Source organism: Rhinopithecus roxellana, chromosome 17 (genome assembly GCF_007565055.1).
Source record: "Rhinopithecus roxellana isolate Shanxi Qingling chromosome 17, ASM756505v1, whole genome shotgun sequence".
NCBI lineage: Eukaryota > Metazoa > Chordata > Mammalia > Primates > Cercopithecidae > Rhinopithecus > Rhinopithecus roxellana.
Genome location: NC_044565.1, coordinates 69,523,552 through 69,550,338, shown reverse-complemented (window position 1 = coordinate 69,550,338; position 26,787 = coordinate 69,523,552). Strand labels below are relative to the sequence as shown.

The following is a 26,787-nucleotide window of genomic DNA, read 5'->3' as shown; positions in this document are numbered from 1 at the left end:
AAAACCTATAAAACTTCTAGGAGAAAAGACCAGAGAAAATCTTTGCAATTAGGGAGGCAAAAGTTCCTTTTTAATTACTATTATTTCTTAAGACGGAATCTCGCTCGGTTGCCCAGGCTGGAGTGCAGTGGCGCCACCTTGACTCGCTACAACCTCCAGGGAGGCAAAGGTTTCTTAAATAGGATATATAAAAGCATGAAACGTAAGAAAACATGATAAATTTAAACCTTTTGCTCTTCAAAAGACATCATTAAGAAAATGAAAAACAAACCAAACCGTAAGGAAATATAATAGACAAAGGAGTTGTATTCAGGACAGATTTTTTTTAAATACCACAATCCAGTAAGATAAACCACTTTTTTAAAGAGACAAAAATGTAAACTGACACTTTACAAAAGAAGATACACAAATGGCCAATAAGAATATGAACAGATGAAGGCGGGGCACGGTGGCTCACATTGTTAACCCCACCACTTTGGGAGGCAAAGGTGGGCAGATCACCTGAGGTCAAGAGTTCGAGACCAGCCTGAGCAACATGGAGAAACCCTGTCTCTACTAAAAACACAAAATTAGCCAGGCGTGATGGTGCATGACTGTAATCCCAGCTACTCAGGAGGCTGAGGCAGAAGAATCGCTTGAACCGGGGAGGCGGAGGTTGCAGTGAGCCGAGATCGTGTCATTGCACTCCAGCCTGGGCAACAAGAGCGAAACTCTGTCTCAAAAAAAATAAAAATAAAAAAGGATGTGAACAGATGCAAAAAAAAATTTTTTTTTAAAGAATACGAACAGATGCTCAACATTATTATTCATGTATGATGAATTAAAAACCACAAATTAGGCCAGGTGCGGTGGCTCAACCCTGTAACCCCAGCACTTTGGCAGGCCAAGGTGGGCAGAGCACTTGAGGTCAGGAGTTCAAGACCAGCCTGGCCAACATGCTGAAATCTCATCTCTACTAAAAATACCAAAATTAGGCATGGTAGTGAACATCTGTAATCCCAGCTACTCAGGAAGCTAAGGCAGGAGAATCAATTGAACCCAGGAGGCAAAGGGTTCGGTGAGCCGAGATCAGGCCACTGCACTCCAGGCTAGGTGACAGAGGCAGACCCTGTCTCAAAAAAAAAAAAAAGAAAAACACAAAAACCCACGAATTAAACCCACAGTGAAACACCACTATACATCCATTAAATTAGCTAAAATTGAAAAGACTGACTCTCATACATTGCTGGTAGGAATGCAAAATAATACCACTTTGGAAAGCAGGTAGTATCTTAAAAAGCTAAACATACTCCTGCCATATGAATCAACTAACTTATGATGGTAAATACCACCTTAGATATTTATCCAAAGAAATGAAAGCATTTGTCCACACAAGACTTGTACATGAGGCCGGGCGCGGTGGCTCAAGCCTGTAATCCCAGCACTTTGGGAGGCCGAGACGGGTGGATCACGAGGTCAGGAGATCGAGACCATCCTGGCTAACACGGTGAAACCCCGTCTCTACTAAAAATACAAAAACTAGCCGGGCGAGGTGGCGGGCGCCTGTAGTCCCAGCTACTCGGGAGGCTGAGGCAGGAGAATGGCGTGAACCCGGGAGGCGGAGCTTGCAGTGAGCTGAGATCTGGCCACTGCACTCCAGTCCGGGCGACAGAGCGAGACTCCGCCTCAAAAAAAAAAAAAAAAAAGACTTGTACATGAATGTTCACAGCAGCCTTATTGTTTGACACCCTAAAACTGAAAATAACTCAAATGTCCATCAAGGTAGATGGCTAAACAAATTATGGTACCCATAATGGAATTCTACTCACCAATAAAAACTATTTTTCATCTCAAAATCATTATTCTGAGTGAAAGAAATCATGAAAAAAATGAGAACATACTGTGTGACTTCACTTATATAAAATCCTAGAATATGCAAACCACTGTACAGTGGTGCCTGTGGACAGGAGTGGAGGAAGAATGGCAAAGAGACATGAACAAACTTTTGAGAGAGATGAAAACGTTTATCATCTTGATTGTGGCAATGGTTTCATGGGTACAGACATAGGTCAAAGCTGACCATGGTGTACGCTTTAAATATGTGCAGTCTTTTGTACTCTAATTATACCTCAATAAAGGTATTTTTAAAATTTAATGGATTGGCAGCCCTCTAAGGCCAAAACCTACCATCCCAAACAATGCTAGAAAGACTTGATGGGGCAGGCACAGTGGTTCATGCCTGTAATCCTAGCACTTTGGGAGGCCAAGGTGGGCAAACTGCCTGAGCTCAGGAGTTCAAGACCAGTCTGGGCAACACGGTGAAACCCGTCTCTACTAAAAAAACAAAAACTTAGCCGGGTGCAGTGGTGTGTGCATGTAATCCCAGCTACTCGGGAGGCCAAGGCAGGAGAATTGCTTGAACCCGGGAGGCGGAGGTTATGGTGAGCCGAGATCATGCCACTGCACTCCAGCCTAGGAGACAGAGCAAGACTCCATCTCCAACAACAACAAAAATACCTGAAGGTACCAACAGGCCATTAAGAGCCAAGTCCCATGTAACAACTCTTAGGAAACTCTCCATGTAGGAATTTCTTACTATCAGTGTAGGACTCAGAAATACAGTACCCATATACTTTCTTATGAATAAGCAAAAGCATACTGAAAAGTCAATAGTTCATATGATCATCATAATTGACTCTTGGAGATTAAGTCAAGGTGGTTAGGGAATCCTTCCTTCAGGTCTCATGTTTTATTTTTAAAGGACTCAACAAAAACAATTCTCAAGTATTTCACAATATCTACCCATCAACCCCACGACATTTGATTATTTGTAAAAAACCAGATTAAGCTCAAACTTCCCTTTCCATACATATAACAAGAAAAAGTTTTGTTGTGATACAATGACTACCATAATTGTATTTATTTTATAATTTGTTGTCACCAGTGTGGCAACTCTCAGCTTCTGATCACAAACATAAAAAGTTTAGCCTATTTTCAACTCCTTTCTGATCTAGCAAAAATTTTTAAAAGCCCCTAGCTCATTCTTCTACGTGCAAATATTTAGATTTCATTAGAAAAGTACTTTAGTTCATCTTGTTATTCTTTGTAAACTTATTTAATTCTACCCAGTCTTTAAAAGCTGGTGTTCTCCATGCTCTACTCTTCTCTGGTCTCACTTCTCACCATTGACTCTCAAATGCCACAATCTCCTAGGAAGCTAGTTAAAAATAAAGATTTCCACGCCCTAAACCCAATGATTCCAAATCTGGTTAATGCACAGGGACTTAATAATCTTATTTTTTTAACCATTATCTCTAGGTGACCAAGGTACATACTGAGAAACATCGCTCTAACCACTTTAACTTAGAAGAGCCCATTAAAACTCTCAGCTTGTGGAGGAAAACATCATGTTTCCAATTATTTTTTACAGCTGATGATTCCCAACTCTGTATTTCAGACCAGCTGTTCATCTGAGGTCCAAACCTATTTGATTTTGTTCCAAATGTTGCTCCTCATTCAGAAATTCCTAGTTCTGTGAATTACACCAAAATTCACCTGATGGCCAAAGCCAGAAACCCATAGACATCCTATCTTCCTTCTCTTACTTATCATCACAACCTGTATACTCCCTATACATTGTTCCCTATGTATTCCCTATGTATTGTTCCCACCACAGGCTCCATGTTCTTTATTAATCTCTTAGGCTATCATAATAACCTCTGAACCAGTTTCCCAGTACCCTTCCAAATCCATCCTTCATAATGCTGCCAGAATGGCCTAAGACCAATTATCTGGCTATGTCATTCCCTCATTATCTTTTCCAGGATAAAATCCAAACACTTTAGCATGCCATAACAGGTCCTTCATGGTCTAGCCCCTACTAACCTCTCTAAACACTCTCCCTGCAATCCCTCATCCTCCATCCCAGTCATACAGAACTACTTACTATCCCATTAACTTTTTCCACACGTTCACATACTGTTCTCTGTTCTGAAAAACCTTTCTCCTTCTCACTAACTGTATGATTCCTCAACTTTCAAGTTTCTACTTAGGAGTGACCTGCTCTGATAATCCTTCCCTTCCAAACTATCACTCCCTTTCCCCAAAGGCTAAATTAAATTCCCATTTAAAAATATTTACTTATTACAATGAACTGTGTTGATCTACTTGCCTATCTCCCCTTCTAGACTGCTAGTTGTTTTTCATGCCTGTATACCTAACCTACTACAGAACTGACACAGAGTAAACATGTAGTAAATGTCACCTGAATGAATGAATCCATTTAATGTCTAGTTAACAAGAATGTTTTTTTTTGTATTAACCATGGAAAAACTAAGCACCTTCAGGGTACTAAATAACAAACCAGTCTTACAGCCAAGTAGTTTAAAAATACAAAGATTTCTTACGGCCATTTTTTTTTTTAATCATCCATCCCAAGTTCATCACTGTATTTACGTGCACGAATTTGATGTCTGGAGAAATACGGAATTACCACTGAGTCACTGGTTCCATTTTTATTATAATTTGTACTCTTTTTTCTGCAAGCTAGGTTTTTCTCCCACACACCAGACTTAGACCTACACCGTCCAATCCGATAGCCACTAGCTACAGGTGGCTATTTAAAGTTAGTTAAAATTAAATAAAATTTAAAGTTCAATCCCTCAGTCGCACTAGCCACATTTCAAGCGCTCAAAAGCTGTACAGGGCTAGTAGTTATGATACTAGACAGTGAAGATACAGAACATTTTCGTCACAAGAAGTTCTACTGGACAGCGCTGGCCACAAAATCACAAAAGAACCTTACAAACCTAACTTACTTAGCAAATAAAATTTAAAATTCAGTCCCTCATTTGCACTAGCCACATTTCAACTACTCAAAATCCACACAGGGTTAGTGGCTATGATACTGGACAATGCAGATACAGAACATTTTCATCACAGGAAGAAGTTCTACTGGACAGCGCTGGCGACACAATCATAAAAGGACCTTAGAAAACCTCACTTACTTCTTAGCTCCCACGATCCTCGTGCTCCTCTGCTGCTTAAAGGTTGTGGGTCCCGAAGTCTAGCAAATCACAAGCACACGAGTGAGTGCTAGGGACCTCTGAACCTCGACCACAAAAAGACGAATTCCCCTATGCCCAGAAGAAATGAAGCTCTCCCGGGGCAACCACCTCAAACACAAGAAGGCAACACCTTTTAGGAAAAATATGCTGTCCTATCTTCCAGCAGTGCAAAGGCGGGTAACAATACCAGAGCCTTCGTCTTCCCCCATTCTCAAAGCCCTGTCCCAGGCTCTAAAAGGGAGGCCAAAAGAAAAGACAACGGATATGAGAGACATTGGGGATGTAAAAGGAATAGAAACTAATGGCAATGTGGCGAGGAATTAAATTCAAGGAGGTGGGGTACAGGCAGCAGAACGTGGGTAAAGAAAAAGGGGACAGGTGATCTGATCTAGAAGGGTGGGGCCTACGATGGCCACTGATAAAACCAACTCTGAGCATGGGACAAAAGCGAGGGACCGCGTGTTCCGGGCTCGACAGCGCTACCTCTAAAGCATAACGGTCAAACCAAGAAACTCACGGCGGGTACAGCACCGAGTCTGGAAGACATCACTCCCTCTCCACGCCTAACAATTTCACCCAAGGGCTCCGGCCAGACCAACGCCACTTCCGCTCTCCTCGCCTCTCCCGGATGTGGGTTCGGCTCCGCCTAGCCCTCTTCTGAACTTCTACTTCCGCCTAGCAGCTTCCGAGGGGGCTGCGGCCGGAGCGAGTCACGTGACGAGTCACCCTCCGATTCCTCTGAGACCCCGCCCCACTGGGATTGCGACGCGGGACCCGGGAACTTATGGGTGGGGTCTGGAGCGAAGGGGCGGAGCTTGGAGCCTCGACCGGGCCTCAAAACCCCTGGCTCTCGTTCCGAACCTTTGCACAACTCCTCGTGTCCTTCCAGCCTGCCTTCCCCACCCACCAGCCCAGTGGTCTCAGTCCAGATGCACAGGGAGATCATGTACTGCCCCTTTATTGATCTTAGAGAAATTACAGACCCATTCTCACACGCCTCCCCCCGGTAGAGAGACATGGAAGCCTTTCCACGCTGGGGGCGCAGGTATTGGAGGCAGTGGCTGAGTAGGAAAGAAGCCTGGAAAGGGCAGCACGATGAAGACTTAGGACAATGAATAATAGGGCCTCGCCTCATGGAGTAGCTTCAGGCCTCCACACTTGTCCTGCTTTGGGATTTTTATGTGTGGTCCCGAGGAGACTTGTTTGATTCTTGAAATCTCTAGACAAACTATGGCTGGGCCTCTCCCCAGGGGAACTGTACTTGAGTCCCTCCTTAAGGGGACTACGTCGGCTCCTCTCAGAGGGACTGCGATGGTTCCTCCCAGAGGGCCTCCCTGGCCTCATCTCAGAGGGACTGTGACGGGTTCTCTCACAGGAACTGCGATGGCTCCTCTCAGAGGGACTGTGACAGGTTTTCCCAGAGGAACTGTGTCCTCTCCTCTCAAAGGGATGGCAACGGCTTCTTTCCGAGGGACTGAGGTGGCTCTTCTCTGAGGGACTGTGACTTCTCTCAGAAATCCTACGATGGCTCCTCTCAAAGGACCTGTGAGATCTCCTCTCAGAGGGACTGCGATGGCTCCTCTCCGAGAGACTGTGACGGCTTCTCTCCAAGGGACTGCGATGGCTTCTCTCAGAGGAACTGCGATGTCTTCTCTCAGAGGGACTGCGATGTCTTCTCTCTGAGGGACTGCGATGTCTTCTCTCTGAGGGACTGCGATGTCTTCTCTCAGAGGGACTGCGATGTCTTCTCTCAGAGGGACTGCGATGTCTTCTCTCAGAGGGACTGCTACGGCTTCTTTCTGAGGGACTATGATATCTTCTCTGAGAGGGACCATGATGGCTCCTCTGAAAGGGACTGTGATGGCTTCTCTCAGAGGGACTGTGATGTCTTCTCTCAGAGGGACTGCGATGTCTTCTCTCAGAGGGACTGCTACGGCTTCTTTCTGAGGGACTATGATACCTTCTCTGAGAGGGACCATGATGGTTCCTCTGAGAGGGACTGCGATGTCTTCTCTCAGAGGGACTGCGATGGCTCCTCTGAGAGGGACTGCAAGGGCCCCTTTCAGAGAGACTGTGACATCTCCTCTCGGAGGGACTGCAGTGATTCCTCCGAGACAGACTGCGACGGCTTCTCTCAGAGGGACTGGAATGGTTTTTCCGAGAGGGACTACGGTGGCTCCTCTGAGAGGGACCGTGTTGTCTTCTCTCCGAGGGACTGTGATGTCTTCTCTCCAAGGGACTGCATTGGCTTCTCTCAGAGGGACTGCGATGGTTTCTCCAAGAGGGGTTATGACGGGTTCTCTCGGAAGGACTGCGTGGGGTTCTCTCCTTATAGAAGCTGGGGTGGTTGTGCTCCTTGTGTGTGAGTTTCTCTTTAAGGTGTCGGTGCCAGGTTCTCTTCACAGGGGAACCAGGTAGGATTCTTCCTCGAGCCTGAACTCTGGTTCCTGGTGTGGACAAGTTCTTAGACTCCTGGCTGGAGGTTTCATTTCTATAGAAGTTTTTCTTTGATCTGCTACTATTGTCCTTTTGAACACTTCCCAGAGGCTGCCCCACTGAGGCAGTTTGGAAAGCAATACCACTTTGGGAATCTGTAGGCTTGGGCAGTCGAAGAGGTCTGGGTTGGAAAGAGTGAGCTCTTCTTGGCTGTTGAGCTGATCTGCATTGGCCCGTTCCTCCCCACAATATGTCCTCCTGCTTAATGGTTGAGCCTGCTGGTGTTAGCTTGTCAGCTGACCTCTTGTCTCTTTTGATACTGCTTGGTAAGCAATAGTCCCTGGTGTTTTGTTTTGGATAATAGTTTTTGCTTGCCCACAAGTTGTCTGGCCTTGTCCTGTCCACAGGCTTCCGCCCAACAAAAGCTATAACTCTGTGTGCTGTTTGGAATGCCCGCTTTAGGCTCTGAAAAAGCAGTTGCATGAACTTGGGCAGGGAAGGTTTCTTAGGTTGTCTTTTTAAAGAGGCAGTACTTGTCTGAGTTGCTCCAATCCTCTTCCTTCTTAAATGGGCTGGTAATTCCCTAGAGGGACTCTCTATTGTGGTTCTACTGTTTTTGTAGAACTTTCTGTGTTTTCTAAGTCCCTTGGTGATTCTCTTCATTGGATATTTTGAATCAGAGGTCTTTTTGGTTCTCACTTTAGCCCGTTTTTCATTCTGAGTGCTTTCAGAGTCACTCTCTGGTAGGTTGTGAACGTGAGTGAATTCATAGTGCCCAGGTGCTCTAATTTTTGTCTTTTCTACTAGGTCAGGGCTGCTGCGTTGTCCTCGCCTGATGTAGAATTGTACAGGGGCAGGGGACTGGGAAGGCCCAGACTGCAAATCTATTGTGGAAGTAGGACTCTTGGAAGCTTGAGTATAGATTTTAGCTTTCCTTCGTGATGGTGATATAGGGCTTCTCTGTATGATGGGTCTATCTCTTTCACAATACTTTGAGATTTGGGGTCTTTTCCCAATTCGCAGTCTAAAGCCAAGATGCAACCGAATCTCACCATGGCCTTCAGGAGTGCGTACAAGATGGAGCTGTGGATAGATAAGAAGATAAGGCCCCGAAGTGGTCTGTAATTTATGATGGCAGTTAAGTCCTGAACATCGGCCACACTGTAGGCAGATAGGGTATTTTAGGACTAGACCTGAAGCTAGAGGTGGAGGCACATCGGGGGGTATTTGACTCCTTAAGAGTTTTGCTGCTATTTTTAGCTGCAGGTCTTGTAGCAGCTGGAACTGTTCTGAGAAGTCAGTCTTAGCCTGGGAAAGATAACTTGGCTTGAGGGAGTGTTGGGACTCAGAAATCCTTGTCTGGGAATCACTCTGTGAGTCCTCACTTTCTTCCATTGGAACAAGATCTTCTCTATCATAAAATATGCTGAGGGAAGACTCTGACTTTACCAGGACAGGAAGCTGGCCCGCTGCACATGAGACAGGCATATGCTGAATGACTTCTTGGGATATACCACTGAACCTTGAGTTTGTCTTTTTTATTCCCACTCTAGTCCCAGAATATTGCTGTATTATGGAAGATGTGGAGCCACGTGTCCATATCCTTAAGGCCATTCTTTTCTTATGACCATGATAAAAAGTATGTCTCTGAATGTAGTTTTTGACCACGGAAGGCTGAGAAATAGTAACTGGACCCTTCTCTGGCAGGCTCTGAGAAGCTTCCATCAGTTCAGCTGGAATCCCAAATAAATTCTGAATAGATTGACAGGTATCTGCAGTGGCTCTTTCTGCTAAAGATGTTTGAGAACGAAGCTTCCTTTCCATAGTGGTCCCTAAAATATTACCCAGCATTAGCATAGTGGAGAGATATTTTCTTGGTAGTCGCTGCCTCCAGGCATGACTCTCCCAGACATTGTGTTGTCTACCCAGGAAAGACTTGATGAGACCTTTTTGAACCCCTGATTCTGCCCGGAATGTCCTAGATAGTGATCTCCAGCTTTGTAGTAGATGTCTCTGAAGTGAGTTCTCTAGCTCCTCCATTTGCTTCCTTTTAGTTGTCTCTTTAGATATGACATCCACTCCTGGAATCTCAGGACATGGGTTTTCCACAGTGTTAGCTGTCTTATCAGAGCTTTGATTATGAAGGGCCAAGGGAAGAATTAAAGATTGTATCATAGTAGGGTCTATATGGGTCTCTTCAGGCTGCAAAATATCTGTCCCAGGGTTTTTTATATCCAAAGCTCTGGATACTTCCTGTATCCCAGAATCCCAAAGTCCTCCTAATTCAGATGCTGTTCTGACAGAGCTTGAAATGAGTGTGGTTGAAGAGCTTTGTAGGAACCTAGAGAAGTCAGTCCCTACTTGTAACTCTTCTGATGTTAACTTCTCACAGTCCCTATTCTGACACACCTGTCCTAGATTCAAATCCTCAGTTTCCATAACTTTAGGAGGCTCTGTTTTTATCACTGTAGATTTCACAGCCTGAAGCCCTTGTTTATGAGTCAATATCGTATGTTTTTCAAATGGAGATGTTTGCGGTGATGTTAATTCTTCAGATTTCACTTGAATACGTGGCCTTGGAGTTAATTCTGCAGGTACTATCAGTTCTTGAAGATGTGGCCTTGGAAGTAAATCCACACAATTTATTGCTTCAATTCCTGATTCTAGGGCTACTCCTATTGGTTCTACAACCTGAGGAATTGGTCCTGGTGCTAATTCCTCAGATTTTACGATTTGAAGGGATGGCCCTGGGATTAGCATAGTTTTTACAATTTGAAACCCTGTCAACTCCATTGTTTCCAAAATCTGGTGTTTTGGCTTTATGATTAATTTCGTAGATTTCACATCTTGCAAACATGGCCCTGAGTGGTGCTCCGAAGTTCTCACATGTTGCAGTTTTGGAGTCAACTCAATATATTCTACCATTTGAGGGGTTGGCCTTGGTATTGTCACAGACTTTACAATTTGAAATGGTGGTCCAGGGGTCACTTTCACAGATTGAACAACTTTTGGGACATCTACGAGGATTACCTCTTCAGACTGAGCAACTTGAAGCTGTGTCCTTGCAGATTCTGTACCTTGATCTAGTGGCTCTGGACTAATCCTCATAAATTCTACAATTCTACCCAGTGGTCCTGGGGTTTTCCCTGGAGATTTCATACTTTGATTCTTTGACTTTGTTAGCCCCATTGATACTTCCCTGTGCTGCCGTGCCTTAGAGGTGAGCTCTACAGATTCTTCATGTCCTATAACTTGACTTGTTTGCTTCAGGGGCACCTCTAAAGATTCCTCCCTTTGTAGCCATTGCTTACAGGTCAGATTTACAGATTCTGGGACTTGATGTCCTAACCCTAATATTATCCCTGGAGATACCACATGATGCTGTGGTTTGGGGGTTAATTGCAAAGTTTTCTCTACCTGCACTCCTGACTCAGAAGTCAACTCCACAGATTCAGGAACTCGGTGTCCTAACCCAGGTGTCATCCCTGAAGCAGAATCTTGGACGTGATGTAATGACTTTGGAATCAATACCACAGATTCTTCCCTTTGCAGTCTTTTCTCAGAGATCGCCTCCACACGTTCTAAGTTTTGAGTACAGAGCCTTGGGGATCTCTCTGCAAATCCAGTGGCTTGACTTGCTGACTTTGGGGTCATTCCAAAGAATTCATTTGCATGTATCCTTGCCTCAGTGGTCAACCTCATAGCCTCTGTAAAGTAATGCTTGAGTTCCGGAGTAATCCCTTCATATTCCACAGTTTGCTGCAGTGGCTTCATATATAACTCCCCCAAATCCTTGACTCGGGCCTGTGGCCGAGAGAGCAATTCCATAGTTTCTAGGATTTGGTAGCTTTTCTCTGGAGTTAATCCTAAGAATTTTGAGCCTTGATCCCTTACCATTGGAGTCAGATCAACAAATTTTGGTACCTGAAGATCTGGCTGCAGCAGCATCCCTAAGGATTCAATGGCTCTACCTGTTATCTTTGGGGTCAACCCCACAGATTTCTCTACAGTATCTATGCCTTTATGTGCCAATCCTTGTACTATTTCTGAAGATTCTGTGGCGTGATAAATTGGTATTGAAATCAAATTTGCAGATTTAGGGACTTGATACATTGGCTGTGGGATCATCTCTGCATATTTTGTAAACTGATGCCCTGGTCTAGGGATTATTTCAGAGGATTCCGTGATTTGATAATTTGTTTTTGGAGTTTGCTCCCCATATTTCACTCTTTGAAGCAGTGACCCTGGTGCTAATTCCACAGATTTTATAGCTTCCTGCAGAGACACTGAAGATAATTTCACATGTTTTATGCTTTGCGACTTTGGCTCTAGAGTAAACTCCAAAGATTTCACACCTTGTTGCTGTGATTCTGGAGACAAATTTGAAAATCTGACACTAGTCAACAGTGGTCCTGATGGGAACTTCCTAGTTGACTCTGGTGCCAACATCATTGATTCATGATCTTGCCATCCTGAAGTCAACTCTTGATAATTTATACCTTGCTGTTGGGTCCCTGGTGTCAGCTCCATAGGTTTTACATCTTGAAAACATGGCTGTGATGCAAAGGCCGCAGATTTAACACATTGTGACCCAAAGCATGATGTCAACCCTGAAGAATTTACACTTTGAGGTTGTGGCCATAGAGTTGACTTCACAGATTTCACATCTTGAGAACATGGCTCTGGTACAAATACCACAGATCTCATACTATGCTGCCTGAGGTGTGAATGCAACTCCTCAGAATTCATACCTTGAGGATACAGTTCTGGTTTTAACTCCACAGATGTCACTTTTTGAAAACATGGCTCTAATGTAAATACCTCATATTTTATGTCCGGCAGCTCAGAGGCTGAAATCATTTTTGCAGAATTTGCATCATAAAGCAATGGCTGTTTATTTATCTCCACGGACTTTACATCGTTAAGCAGTGGCTCTGGTAAAAATACCATGGATTTCATACCATTTTTCTGAGGACCCAAAGTGAACACAGGTTGCACAATTTGCTGTGAGCCAAGGTGCTTCTCCAAAAATTGGACTCCTTGAAACTTGGTTCCTGGAGTTAACTCAGAAGATTTCTTACCTTGCAAGTGTGGTCCAGGATTGAACAGAATAGATTTTGTACTTTGAGATTCTGACCCAGGGTTCAGTTCAGAGGGTTTCATGCTTTGTATCTGTTGCCCTGGATTAAAGTTGATAGAATTTATGCATTGAAATTTTGACTCTGAATTCAACTCAGAAGAATTCATACCTTGCAGCTGTGGGCCAGAGTTGAACTCTTTTGGTGTTATATCTTGGAATTTTGTCCCTGGAGTCAGTTCATATTTTACATCTTGTAAATGTTGCACAGAGTTGAACACAACAGATTTTATACCTTGAAGCTCTGGCCCTGGATGCAACTCAGAAGATTTCATAACTTGAAATTTTGTCCCTGATTTTACACCTTGCAAGTGTGGCTCAAGTTTGTACTCCATAGAATTTATACATTGTAATTTTAGCCCTGGATTCAACTCAGAAGAATTCACATACTGCACCTGTGGCCCAGGGTTACAGTCCATAGGTGCTGCACACAGAAACTTTGACCCTGGAGTCAATTCAGATTTTAAACCTTGCAAATGTGGTATAGGGTTGAATATCATAGGTATCTCACTTTGAATTTCTGTCCCTGGGTTCAATTCAGAACAATTCATACCTTGAAGTTTTGAAACTGGAGTTAATTCAGGCGATTTCATACCTTGTAAATATGGCTCTGGGTTGTAACCAATAGAATTTACACACTGAGCTTGTGACTGTGGAATGAATGCAGAATTCATACCTTGCAAATGTGGCCCTGGGCTGCACCCAGTACGATTTACACACGGAATTGGTGGCTCTGGAATGGATGCAGAATTCACGCCTCGCAAATTTGACCCAGGGTTGCACCCACTAGAATTTACACATTGAAGTTTGGGACCTAGAGTGGATGCAGAATAATTCACACTTTGTGGATGTGGCCCAGAATTATACTCAATAGAATTTACACACTGAAGTGGTGGCTCTGGAATAGATGCAGAAGAATTCACACCTCGCAAATTTGGCCCAGGGATGCACCCATTAGAACTTATACACTGAAGTTTAGGTGCTAGAATGAATGCGGAATTTACACCTTGCAAAGGTAGCCCAGGGTTGCTCCCAGTAGAATTTACACGCTGAAGTGGTGGCTCTGGAATGGATACAGAAGAATTCACATCTTGCAAACATGGTCCAAGGCAGAACACCTTAGATTTTATACCTTGAAGCTCAGGCCCAGGAGTCAACTTGGCACATTTTAATCCTTGCAACTGTGGTCCAGGGTTGAAATCTAAAGATTGTGTACCTTGAAGCCTTGTTCCTAGGCACAACTCAGAAGATTTCACACCCTGCAACTGTTGCTGAAGATTGAATTTCATAGATTTTACATCTTGAAGCTTTGTCCCTGTGCATAATTCTGAAGATTTTCTATGTTGCAGATGTGACTCAGGATTGAACACCATAAAGTTCACACTTTGAAGGTCTGGCCATGGATTCAACTTATGAGATTTTTCATCTTGCTGCTGCTTTTCAGCATTGAACTCAGAAGGTGCCACACTTATCTTTGATTCCAAGGCCACCTTAGAGAGTTTTGCAACCTGCAATTCTGGATCATGGTTGCCCTCTGTAGAGTTCACTGTCTGAAGCTCTATCAACCCAGATTTCGTATCTTCCAACTTTGCCCCAGGATTAAATTCTACAGATTTCACACCTTGAAGGTGTATCCCTGGTGTCAACACAGATAATTTTCTATCTTGTAACTGTGAAGTTGAGTTTAACCCCAAAGATGTCCTATCCTGTACCTTTGTACCTAGAGTCAATTCAGAAGATTTCACATCTTGCCGCATTGGCCTAGGCATGAGCACAGATTTCACTTTTTGAAGCTTTGTCACTGGGATCACTTCAGAAGATTTCATACCTTGCAAGTGTGATCCAGAGCTGAACTCCATAGATTTTACATCTTGAAGCTCTGTCCCCATGATTGAGTTAGAATATTTTGTATCTTGCCACTGTGGGCCTGAGTTGAACTCCACAGATTCTCCACCTTGAAGCTTTGTCTCTGGTGTTAACTCAGAAGATGTCACACCTTGTAACTTTGGACCATGGTGGAATTCTACAGATTTTACATCTTGATGGTTTGTTCCCTGAATCAACTCAGAAGATTTTTCACTTTGTATCTGTTGTCCAGAATTGAAATCCATTGATTTCATACTTTGAAGCCTTGTCCCTGAAGTTACCGCAGAAGATTTTATACCTTGAAAGTGTTGTCCAGAACTGAACTTCATAGATTTTACATCTTGAAGCTTTATACCCATGATCAGATCAGAAGATTTTATATCTTGTAACTGTGGGCCTGATTCCAGCTCTACAGATTTCACACCTGGAAACTTCCTCCCCAGGGTCAAATCAGATTTCTCACTTTGTAACTTTGGACTAGGTTTGAATTCTACCGATTTCACACCCTGAAGCTTTCCCCCTGGAATCACTTCAGAAGATTTCACACTCTGTAAGTGTGGTGCAGAACTGAAATCCACGGATTTAATGTCTTGAAGCTCTGTACCGACGATCAACCTAGAAGATTTCAAATCTTGCAACCATGGGCCTGAGTTGCATTCCATTAATTTCATTTCTTGAAGCTTTGTCTTCAGTATCGACTCAGAAGATTTCACTCCTTGCAACTGTGGCCCAGGTTTGAAGTCTGTAGATTTGACACCCTGAATCTTGGTCTTTGTGGTCAAATCAGAATATGGGATATCTTTCAACTGTGAACTGGGGTTTAACTCTGTAAACTTCATGTCTTGGGACTTTGTCTTAGGGTTCAACTTAGAAGATTTGACACATTGCCATTGTGGCCCAGAGTTGAACTCCTCAGATTTCATACCTGGAAGCTTTGTCTGATGAGCCAATTCAGATGATTTCATGCTTTTCAAATGTAGTAAGAAGTTCAGCGCTACAGTTTTATCACTTTGTAATTGTAGCTCTTGGCTTAATACTCCAGATTTCACCCCTGAAAACTGTGGCTCTTGTGTAAACACTGGAGACTTCACATCTTGCAGCTGTGTTCCTGGGTATGCCTCCATGGGTTTCACTTTGTGCAGCTGTGGTCTTGGGGTCAACTCAGAAGATTTCACATCTTGCGAATGAAGCCCAGGTTTGAATGCCACAGATTTTATATCACACGGCTTTGATGTTGAAATCGGGCCACATGATTTCACACTTCTCAACTGTAGCCCAGATTTCAAATCAATAGGTTCGAGCCCTGGCAACTGATGTTCCTGGAGTGATGTCAAAGGTTGTATACTTTGGAGCTTTGGCCTTGGAATCGACTCAGATGACTTCACATCTCTTAATTGTATTGAAGGTTTCAATTCTACAGTTGTGACAACTCGAGATTGTGAACCACATTTTAGCACAGATCTCACACCTTGGAACTCAGGTCCTGGTATCCACTGCACAGAGCTCATACTTCCAAGCTGTGAGTCTTGGTTTAACTCCACATCTTTTACACTTCGAAGCTGTGGCTCTGAGGTTGACACCAGAATTTTCCCTTTCTGCAACTGTGGTCCTTGGGACATCTTAGGAGTTTTCACACATTGCAACTGTGGCCCAAAGCTAAACTCCACAGATTTTGCACCTTGAAGTTTTGGTCCTAGAGTCAGTTCAGATGATTTTACACCTCCCGACTCTGTGGAGGATTTCAACTCTGCAGGCTTGACACCTCGAGACTGTGAACCAAGATTCAACCCTACAGTTTTTACACCTTGGAACTCAGGTCCTGATATCCACTGCACAGATTTCGCACTTCCAAGCTTTGAGTCTTGGTTTAACTCCACAGTTTTCACACCTTGAAAATATGGCTGTGAGGTCGATGCTGGAATTTTCTCTTTTTGCAGCTGTGGTCCTTGGGACAACTCAGGAGCTTTCACAAAGTGCAACTGTGACCCAAGGTTAAACTCCATAGATGTTGTACTTTGAAGTTTTGGCCCTAGAGTCAGTTGAGATGACTTTACACCTCCTGACTCTATGGAAGATTTCAACTCTCCAGGTTTGACACCTTGAGATTGTGAACCAAGATTTAACCCTATAGTTTTTACACCTTGGAACTCAGGTCCTGGTATCCACTGCACAGATTTCACGCTTCCAAGCTGTGAGTCTTGGTTTAGCTCCACAGTTTTCACACCTTGAAGTTGTGGCTCTGAGGTTGATGCCAGCATTTTCCCTTTTTGCAGCTGTGGTCCTGAAGACAACTCAGAGGTTTTTACACACTGCAACTGTGGCCCACGGTTAAACTCCATAGGTTTTGCACCTTGAAGTTTTGGCTCTAGAACCAATTTAGATGCTATCATATCTCCCAACTGTATGGAAAGTTTCAAGTCTATGGGTTTGACACTTCGAGATTGTGACCCAAGATTTAACCCTACAGATTTTAGACCTTGGAACTCAGGTCTTGTTATCCACTGAACAGATTTCATTCTTCCAAGCTCTAGCTCTTTGTTTAATTCCACAATTTTCACACTTTGAATCTGTGGCTCTACAGTTGAGCCCAGGGGTTTCACTTGGTGCAACTGTGGTCCTGGGGTCAACTTGGGATATTTCATACTTTGCAACTGTGGTTCATGTTTAAACTCTTTAATTTTTACATCTTGCATATTTGATTCTGGAGTCAATTCAGATGATTTTACACCTTTCGACTGTAGGTCAGACTTGAGGTCTACAGATTTTATACCTTCGGATTTTGGCTCTGGAATTAACTCCAAAGACATTACACCTTCTGACTCAGACCCTTTCTTTACTTGCTCAAAATTCACACATTGCTGCTCCTGTGAGTTTACAGATATCTGACCATCCTGTTCAGGCTCAAGGGTTAAATCCACAGGTTCCATCCCTTGAAACTGTTGCTTTAGAACTAAATCCACAGAATTTACTTCTTCAAACTCTTCTCCTCTGGTTACATTCACAAATTTTACTACCGGCCTCTTTTGCCATGGGGTCAACTTTACAGATTTTACACATTGCAGATGTGGATCTTGAGTCTCCTTTATAGATTTTAAACTTCGAAGCTTTAAACATGGAGTAATCTCCCCAAATTTCACGTGGGACTGCATTTGTGGGACTGAAGTCAGTTCTTCAGGTTTCACGCTTTGTAGCTGAGGCCCTTGAAGCATCGGCCCTGGTACAAAAGCCATAGACTTCTCACCTTGCATCTTTAGCCCGAGTTTTAATTTTCCAGTTTTCATATCTTGCAGCTGTGTACCTAGGATCAAATCCTCAGTTTTTAAATCTTGAATTGTTGAACATGGAGTCAACTTCACAGATTTTACACCTTGAAGCTCGGAATCAGGGGTGAATTCCACAGATTTGACATCTTCTGTCTGTGACCCTAAGGTTGTCGCCACAGATTTCCCACCTTCCAGCTGTGGACTTGGAATTATCTCCATAGATTTTATGCTTTCCAGGCATGGTCCTGGAGTTAAGGTCACAGATTTCATATCTTCCAACTGTGATCCTGAGGTCAGCAACTCAGATTGAAGCTTTGAGCCTGGGGTTACCTCCTCAAGTGTTACACCTCCTGCCTGTGGCTCTGGGGTTAACGTCATATATTTGACATCATCCAATTCTGGCTCTGGTGTTAACTGCATAGTTTTCACATCTCCCAAATGTGGCCCTGGGATTAATTCCGCAGATTTCATATCTTCTAGCAGTGGCTCTGGGGTTAGCTTTTCAGATTTGAAATCTTGAAGTTTTAAGATTGGGCTCCACTCCACAGGATTTACGTCTTGTAACTGTGGTCTTTGCATCAATTCAGAAGATTTCATGCTTTGTAACTGTGGTTGTCTGGTCAATTCAGAATGATTTACACTGGGCAACTGTGGCCCAGGAGTCCACTCCATGGATTCTGCATCTGGCATTTGTGGCTCTGAGACTAATTTATAGGAAACTTCAGCTTCAAGGCTTGGTTCTCGGTTGCCTGCTACATATTTTACACCTTGAAACAGTGGCTCTGATACTAACAACTCAGGCTTAACCCCTTCCTCCTCTGGCCCTAGAGCCATTGCCACAGGTGGTACACCTTGCATCTTTGGCCCTGGGGTCATCTCGAAAAATTTTTCACGTTGTAGCTGTGGCCCTGAGTTTAAGTCTAAAGATTTCACACCTTGAGGTTGAGTTCCTGGTACTAAATCAAAAAATTTGACATCTTGTAGCTGCAGCTCTGGGTTAAGCTCTACCTGTTTCATACTTCGAGTTCCTGGAAATATCTTTGCTAATTTGGAATCTTGCAGCCCTAACTCTGGAACCACCTCTACAGAATTCACACTATGAAACATTGATACTGGGGTTTGATCCCCAAATTTGACACCTTGTAGCTTTGGCCTTGAAGTCAATTCAGAAATTTTGATATCTTGCTGCCATGGCCCTAGGTTTACTTCCTCAGATTTTACACTTTGAAATGGTAGTTCTGAGGTCGATTTCGCAGATTTCATGCTGTGAAACTGTGATCCTTCAGTAGACAGAACAGATTTCATATCTTCAACGTGTGGCCCTTGGCTTGACTGCAAAGATGACTCTGGTACAAAACCTAGAGAGTTTATATCTTCGAGCTGAGCTCCTGGTATCAACTGCATATGTTTGAAACCTTGATGCTTTGGCTCTGGGATCAAATCAGAAAATTTGACATCTTGCAAGCATAGTCCTGGGCTTAGTTCCACAAAGTTCACATCTTGAGGTTGTGATTCTGGAGTCAGCTGAACAAATTTGACACTTTGATGTGTTGGCTCTTGGGTAAAATCTGACAATTTGATGTCCTGAACTGAGGAATCTGAGGTCAATTCATCAGATTTCACACCATGATGTGGGAGTTGTGAGATTAAATCTACAGGTTTTTCATCTTGAAGAAGTGGTCCTGGAAATACCCTCGAAAATCTGACACTTGGCAACTGTGACCCTGGGGTCAATCCAGAAGATTTGACACTTGACTGAGATGGGCCTAGGTTTAAATCCACAGATTTTACACCTTGGAGCTCTTCCATCTTAGTCAAATCCTCCAGTGGCATACTTTGTAGCAGTAGCTCTGGCATCATCTCCTCAGATTCTACCACTCCTGTAGTTGACTGTTGGATTAGATTCACATATTGCATATCTTGCAATTGTGACTCTAGATCCAGCTGCTTGGACTTTTCTCCCTGGAGCTGTAGCCCTGGGGTCAGGTCCATAACATGTGGTTTTGGTTCTATAATTAAATTTTTAGATCCTATCACTAATGGAGATGACTCACTGGTTAGCTCCATAGATTTCAAATTTTGCAGTAGTGGCTCTGATTTCTCATATTGCATGCCTGGTCCTAGAGTCAACTCCAAAAATCCTGTTTCTGCATGTGGTGGTACTGGGATTACCCTCTGGGTCTTATCAACTTGAGGCAATGCCAACCCCACAGTTTCTTTATATTCTGACATGGGGGGTATCTCTGACAATTCAGTAACTTCTGAACATGGCCCTATATTGCAATGAACAAACTTCATATCATGGGGCTGTGGCTCTGTGGTCAATACCTCTGATTTCACACTTTGCCTTTCTGATCCTGGTATCAAATCCAGAAATTGTTTTGTTGTGTGTTGTGATACTGGAGTTTCCCCCATTGCTTTTCCAAGTTGGTGCATCATCTTAAGAGTGTCTTGGGATGACATTGAGCTCATCTCCACAGATTCTGAAGTTTGGCTCAGTGGCCCTGGGGTAGTTCCTAAAGATGGTTGTGTCAACCCAATAGATTTTTCTACTTGGTGACAGGTGTCAGAGGTTAACTTTGCTTCTTTTCCTTGATATCCTGGTCCTGAGATCATCTCTAAAGATTCTGAGGCTTGATGCCATGGGGTCAATCTTTCAGGCTCTGTGGCTTCACTGGGGCTCATCTCTGCAGCTTTTACTTCCTTAAACTGGGTCCCTTTGGCCAACTCAACAGTGTTTATATCTTGAAACTCTGGTGGTAGGACCAGATGAACAGATCTCCTACCTTGCAACTGTGAACTTGGGGTCAAGCCCCCAGATTCTATAACATGTGGCTGTGCTGGTGGAATTATCGCCCTGAAATCCATGGCTTGTAATAGTGCCACTGGAATTACTTTCGCATAACCCATGACTTGATGTAATGGTGCTGAGATCATGTCCAATGATTTTGTGTCTTGATGTATTAGCCCTGGAGTAGCCTTTCCTTGTTCCATGACTTGACTTTGTGACCCTGAGGTCATGCCCACTGATTCCATGACTTTATGCTGTGGTCCTGGCATCGTTTCCACAGTTTCCATAACTGCATGTTGTGGCCTTAGATTCATCTTTTCTGGTTTTGTGGCTTGATGGTTCAACAATGTGTTCCTCTTCACTGACTCTATGACTTGGTATTGTGGTGCTGGAGTCGTTCTCACTGATTCTGTATGTGGATGTGATTTGTTAATCATCCCCATAGAATCCATAACTTGAAGCAGTGCTACAGGAGTTACTTTCTTATTATCTGTGACCTGATTCAGTAATCCTGTGGCCATCCTCTCTGATTCCATAACTTGGTGCTGAGACCTTGGGGCTGCCTCCATTGACTGAATGACTTGATTTGGTGGTTTGGGGGTTATGCTCACAGTTTCCATGGTTTCCATTGGTTTCACAACTTGACTTGGCAGCTGTGGGAACAAACCCGCAAATTCTGAATGTGATTCTGGGATCATCCCCATTGAATCCATGACTTGAAGTAATGCCAATGGAGTTACCTTTATGCTGTCTTTGACTTGATATGATAGGCTTGGGGTCAACTCCACATTAGTCACTTGTGTCTTGTGCTGCTGTATCCTTTTTTCTGGAAAATCTATGACCCTCTTCTCTATAATAAGCTCTAGCACGTGTTTTCGATCATTCTTCAGTAAAGGAGTTTCCTCTTGAATTACATTAACTTCTAAACTTCTTGGAGGCAGAGTGCCTATTGATGTAACTAAAGGCTTGGATCCAAGGATTTGGGGGCCATCCCCAGGTTGGAACTGCTTATCTGAGATAAGTGACTGTGAAAGTTTTGTTTCTGTGCTATTTGATCTAGATCCCACTCCAGCATTCACATGGAGCTGAAATGATGGAAGGTCTGAGGATTTGTTGTTGATATTTTGCTCAGTGTTTTGATGAATGGGCATAGATAACTGAGTTTGGGGTTTTTCTGATTCAGCAACTCCTCCTTGTACTTCAGTTATATAATTCAGCATTGCCCATGATTTCCTCAAAGGTAAAGGTGCTGTTTGTTGCCGCAAAGCAAAAACCTTCTGAGACATATGTCCTTCTAGCTCCCTTCTAACTGAAGGAGAGAGCTTGAATGTAGCCCACCTTGGAAGTCGTGGTCTCTTCTTGGAAAGAGAATTTGGCTCATGATCTGATGTCAAATGGCTCTTGCTCATTCTCTCATCATTTTTTTTCCTTTTTTGTTTGCAGATATTTAGGGGTTCAGAAATAGAGCTGATAAAAGAATTCTGAGGTTGTAAGGGTGAAAGTTCTGCCAAATTCTGAAAAAGTTTTGGTTTCTGGGGCTCTGAGAGCCAAAAAGGAGGCAGAGTTTTGCCTTGGTTCCTGAGCACAGATGATTGCTTTTTGTTGGAAATAGGTAAACTATGGCTCCGGAATTCCCAAGTTGTTCCTTCAGAAAAGACAGGAAGATGAGACAGACTGGAGTCATTGCATGATGAACTAAAGGAGATGCTGTGGTCAGTAGAATGTTTTGCTTTCTTATAGTCACAAGAGCATAGAACAGTCTTCTGAGCCACAAGAACAGAGGTGGTAGAGGAAGAAATCACATCCTGTGATTCAGGCAAATCCTGTTCCATAAGCCTTGATCTATGAAATAAAGAGAAATGTTTCAGTTTGCATTGAAATAGGAAAAGGAAAAAAAGTGGCCATTTCAAATGCAAAATATTTTTGGTCTGAAGGAGAATTTGGAAAAAAAAAAAAAGTTTCTTTCCCCAACATCAATTACTTATAGAAAGAATTCCTCCACCAGGACAAAGGGAGGAAACTGTTCCCATTCCACCCAGAAATGATCCTTCGACCAGTTTGAACCCAGAACTTCCCCCACAGACAAAACGAACTCTCTCTTCTCCCTGTCTCCCTCCCTCCTTCATTCCCTTCCTTCCTTCTTTTTAAAACCTCTACCACCTTCAATCCCCACCCAGAAACTACATTGCCTGACCTTGTGCTTTCTAGGTATCGGAAGATCTGTTGAAGACTCCGCTCCATCGACCAGAGTATATATTCCTGGGTCCAGCCCACAGGGAGTTCTGAAACACTGGATGCAACAGTGTATGTCAATGTAACTGAAGTTTCATTAAAGTACCAATAAGGAAAACAATAAGAGAGATTTAACTTAGAAAGGAGCTATCATAGTGAAGGAAGTCAAACAGAGTCCAGGTACTTTACTTCTAACTTTCACAAAGTTTATCAGTAGAACAGGCTTAAGAAAGGCTTTACTCACCCTGTCAGGTTAGCTTCAGTGCAAGCCATCCTGAGGTTTTCTTCCCACTGTGGATCTGGGAGAAGAGGTGAAGAATCTATCAGCATCATGATTATTGATTATTGTGATCATTTTATCCAACCCCCTCTTTTTGCAAACAAGGAAATGAAGATGAAGTTATGCCCAAGATCATAAAGCTAATTAGTGGCAGATCTCAGACTTAACCCATCTGAAGATTTTTTAAAAAAGCTATACTATGCTGCCTTCATCATACAGTAGATGTAAGCTATATACATTGGGAAGAATATGAATAATCATAGTAATAAGCAGTGAGAGTGGGGGAAACAGAGGTCATGATACATATCTTTTCTTCCAAAGGAGTCTACCCAGGATCTATGGTAGGGGGGAAAAGATAGGGAAATTTCCCACACCAAACTCTTGGTAGTTACCCTTTGTCCATTCTAAATCTCACCAAGTTTCCTTCCCAATACCTTAGACTTTGCACAAAAGGAGCTGAGGGAAGGAAGCATGAGGAAAGAAACCATGGAAAGAATTATGGAGCCATATACATACATATCTTTAGACATGGAGATGCTAAAAAGAAGAGGCACACTTCTTCCATTTACATCCTCTTTTTCAACCTCCCTCCACCTGCTATTTAAGGCTAGAGTCATAAGGCAGACCCACAATTGGTCTGTTATTAACCTTGAGCTGAAGAGTAAAGGATAGGGTCTCTCTGACCTGTTAATTTCTGGATCTTTTTCAATCTGTGGTGCTTTGAAGTCTAGAGAAGCACAAAAAGAAAAAAGAAAATCAGATTATGTTCTAGGTTAGAGACTTTATTGACAGCACTTGTCACCTTTTAGATATCAGATATTGATACATCTATTGCACCAGATATTGATACATCTATTACATCAGATATTGATACATCTCATGTATCAGATATTGATACAGTTGGCATCCATAACCACATGTAAATGCTGTAACAAACATATAAATATCAGGGAATATAGAGGACAGTGATTAACTTTCTAAGAGAGAAGGGAAGAATTATTCAAGAAGTTGCATTTGTACTGGAGTTTAAAGAATCAGCACAAGACTTTTAGGCGAAGAAACAGTATTTCAGGCAAGTGGGAACATCACTGAGATCAGCATGTCATGATTGTCAGGTGCACTTTTGCTAAGTAGTGGGAGATGCTAGGCTGACAAGGTAGATGGAAGTCAGGTTATGCCTAATGGTAGAATTTTAATTTTATTCTGTAGTCAGAAAACTCCTGGGATTTTTTCAAAGTGCTCCAGGTCATTTTAAAGGCAATAATGACATTTGTTACCATTTCAAATAAAACAATTTTTGTTTTTTTGTTTTTTTTGAGATGGAGTTTCACTCTGTCGCTCCAGGCTGGAGTGCAGTGGCGCCATCTCGGCTCACTGCAACCTCCACCTCCTGGGTTCAAGTGATTCTCCTGCCTCAGCCTCCCTAGTAGCTGAGCCACATGCCTGACTAATTCTTGTAATTTTAGTAGAGACGGGGTTTTGCCACGTTGGCCACGCTGGTCTCAAACTCCTGACCTCAGGTGATCCGCCCACCTCGGCTTCCCAAAGTGCTAGGGTTACAGGCGTGAGCCACCACGCCCAGCCCAGCATCCTTTTAAATGCTGAATTAAGCTCCTCAAAAAAGAGTAAGGGAAATCCTTACATGCCAAAATTAAGGAGAAAACTGAAAAACATGAGCAGAAAATCATCTGACACTTCAACACCCTATATCATTTGTAGCATCAGTCAGAAGGGATTTGGGTTAACAACAAGGTAGGAGCAAAAGACAAGACCCATGTGAAGTGTGTATTTGGAATGGAGACCCTGGGAAAAAGCCAGAATTCTCGAAAGTGACACATGTTTAGTGGAAAAGTGGCTAGGAAAAAAATCTGCCCACCACAAGAAAATTTGTACTCTAGGTAGGGGGGAAAAAACCCAAAAAACACCTTCTCTGAGAATTTTAACCATAAGTCTATCCTCCTACTGGCTTGGAGTTCTAATTTATACCCACTGTGTAGCCAGGAACCCTCAAATTGAAAATAAAAGTGGAGCGATCCTGGGCTGGTAATGCTTTAGGGCAAAAGATGAAAGAAAATGTAAATCTCCTTGGAAATTAAAAAGAAGTAGAAGTGGTCAGGTGCAGTGGCTCGTGCCTGTAATCCCAGCATTTTGGGAGGCTAGGCAGGAGGATCACTTGTGCCCAGGAGTTTGAGACCAGCCTGGACAACATAGTGAGACCCTGTCTCTACAAAAAATAAAAAATAATTTTAAAAAAATTAGCTGGGGCAGCCAGGCATGGTGGCTTATGCCTGTAACCCCAGCACTTTGGGAGGCCAAGGCAGACAGATCACTTGGGGTTGGGAGTTTGAGACCAGCCTGGCCAACATGGTGAAACTCCATCTCTACTAAAAATACAAAAAATTAGCCAGGCGTGGTGGTGTGCACCTGTAATCCCAGCTACTTGGGAGGCTGAGGCAGGAGAATCATTTCAACCCAGGAGGTGGAGGTTGCAGTGAGCTGAGATCATGCCACTGAACTCCAGCCTGGGCAAACAGAGCAAGACTCAGTCTCAAAAAAATAAAAAAATAAAAAAATAAAAAAATAAAAATTAGCTGGGTGTGGTGGTATGTGCCTGTGGTCCCAGATGTTTGGGTGGCTGAGGTAGGAGGATCTCTTGAGCCCGGGAGGTCAAAGCTGCAGTGAGCTGTGATCCTGCCACTGCACTCTCCAGCCTGGATGATACAGCATGACCCTGCCTCAAAAAAAAAGAAAAGAAAAAGAGAAGTAGAAGAGGAAGAAGAAGAACACAGTTTACATAACTACACATTAATGAATGTGAAAATGCTGATAAAATAGTTAAATTCCTAGACAAAAATATAAGATATCAAAACTGGCCAAAAAGAAATAGATCATTTGAGTAGACCAGTAAGTATGAAAGCAATTGAAATGATAATCAGACATTCTACATCAGACATAATAAAATAATTCATCAAGATCTCTGAATACCAGAACAACTTACAAATATCAGTAGCATTTCTCTACTACAGTAAAAACTATAAAAAATAATTTAATAAAAGATATTCTTCAAAATAGCAATAAAATGATAAAAGTATAAAGGTATTAAGTAAACCAAGAATACAGAAGACTTCCATGTAGAAAACTATAAAATTCTAATAAAAGACATAGAAGATGATCTGAATAAATGGAGAGATAGTCCAAGTTCTTGGTTGGAATAACTTGAAATTACGAAGATGTCAGTACTCCCCAAATTAATTTTTTTTTTTTTTTTTGAGATGGAGTCTCGCTCTGTTGCCCAGGCTGGAGTGCAGTGGCACGATCTCGGCTCATTGCAACTTCCACCTCCCAGGTTCAAGCAATTCTCCTGCCTCAGCCTCCTGAGTAGCTGGGACTACACGTGCGTACCACCAGGCCCAGCTAATTTTTATATTTTTAGTAGAGATGGGGTTTCACCATGCTGGCCAGGCTGATCTCGAACTCAAACTCCTGACTTCGTGATCCACCCACCTCGGCCTCCCAAAGTGCTAGGATTACAGGCGTGAGCCACTGCACCCAGCCAAATTAAATTTTATATATATATGTGTCTATATATAGACACAGACATGTGTGTGTGTGTCTGTATATAGACACTTTTTTTTTTTTTTACTTTTTTTTGCGGGGGGGGGGACAGGGTCTCGCTGTATTGACTAGGCTGGAGTGCAGTGGCATGATCATGGCTCACCACAGCCTCAACTTCCTGG

At 43.0% G+C, this 26,787-nt stretch overlaps 2 protein-coding genes across 9 annotated transcripts in view; both read right to left on the bottom strand.

The window, feature by feature from the left end:
• The window catches only part of ZNF512 (zinc finger protein 512), a 39,606-nt gene extending 33,865 nt beyond the window's left edge, over positions 1 to 5,741 (bottom strand). For 5 of the 8 annotated variants that reach the window (XR_004054429.1, XR_004054430.1, XR_004054428.1 and 2 more), the window contains exons 1-2: positions 5,563 to 5,741; positions 4,986 to 5,044 (exon numbers count right to left, since the gene is read on the bottom strand). Coding sequence is in view for 3 of the 8 variants with exons in the window: in XM_010371208.1 (XP_010369510.1) it covers positions 4,986 to 5,044; positions 5,563 to 5,592 (89 nt within the window). In the remaining 5 variants the exon portion in view is untranslated. The remainder of the gene's footprint in view (positions 1 to 4,985; positions 5,045 to 5,562) is intronic. The other 3 variants (XM_010371210.1, XM_010371211.1, XM_010371209.1) reach the window with 2 other exon arrangements.
• A 435-nt stretch (positions 5,742 to 6,176) lies between these two features.
• On the bottom strand, positions 6,177 to 12,011 carry C17H2orf16 (chromosome 17 C2orf16 homolog). Its single transcript, XM_030920522.1, has one exon. The coding sequence runs from the start codon at positions 12,009 to 12,011 to the stop codon at positions 6,177 to 6,179; it is 5,835 nt and encodes a 1,944-aa protein (XP_030776382.1).
• Positions 12,012 to 26,787: the final 14,776 nt, after the last annotated feature.

Bases quoted from the DNA above. Each gene is read 5' to 3' on its own strand.
- C17H2orf16 (XM_030920522.1), bottom strand. From the start codon at position 12,011: ATGGAGCTGACACCAGGGACCCAACAGCAAGGTATAAATTATCAAGAG.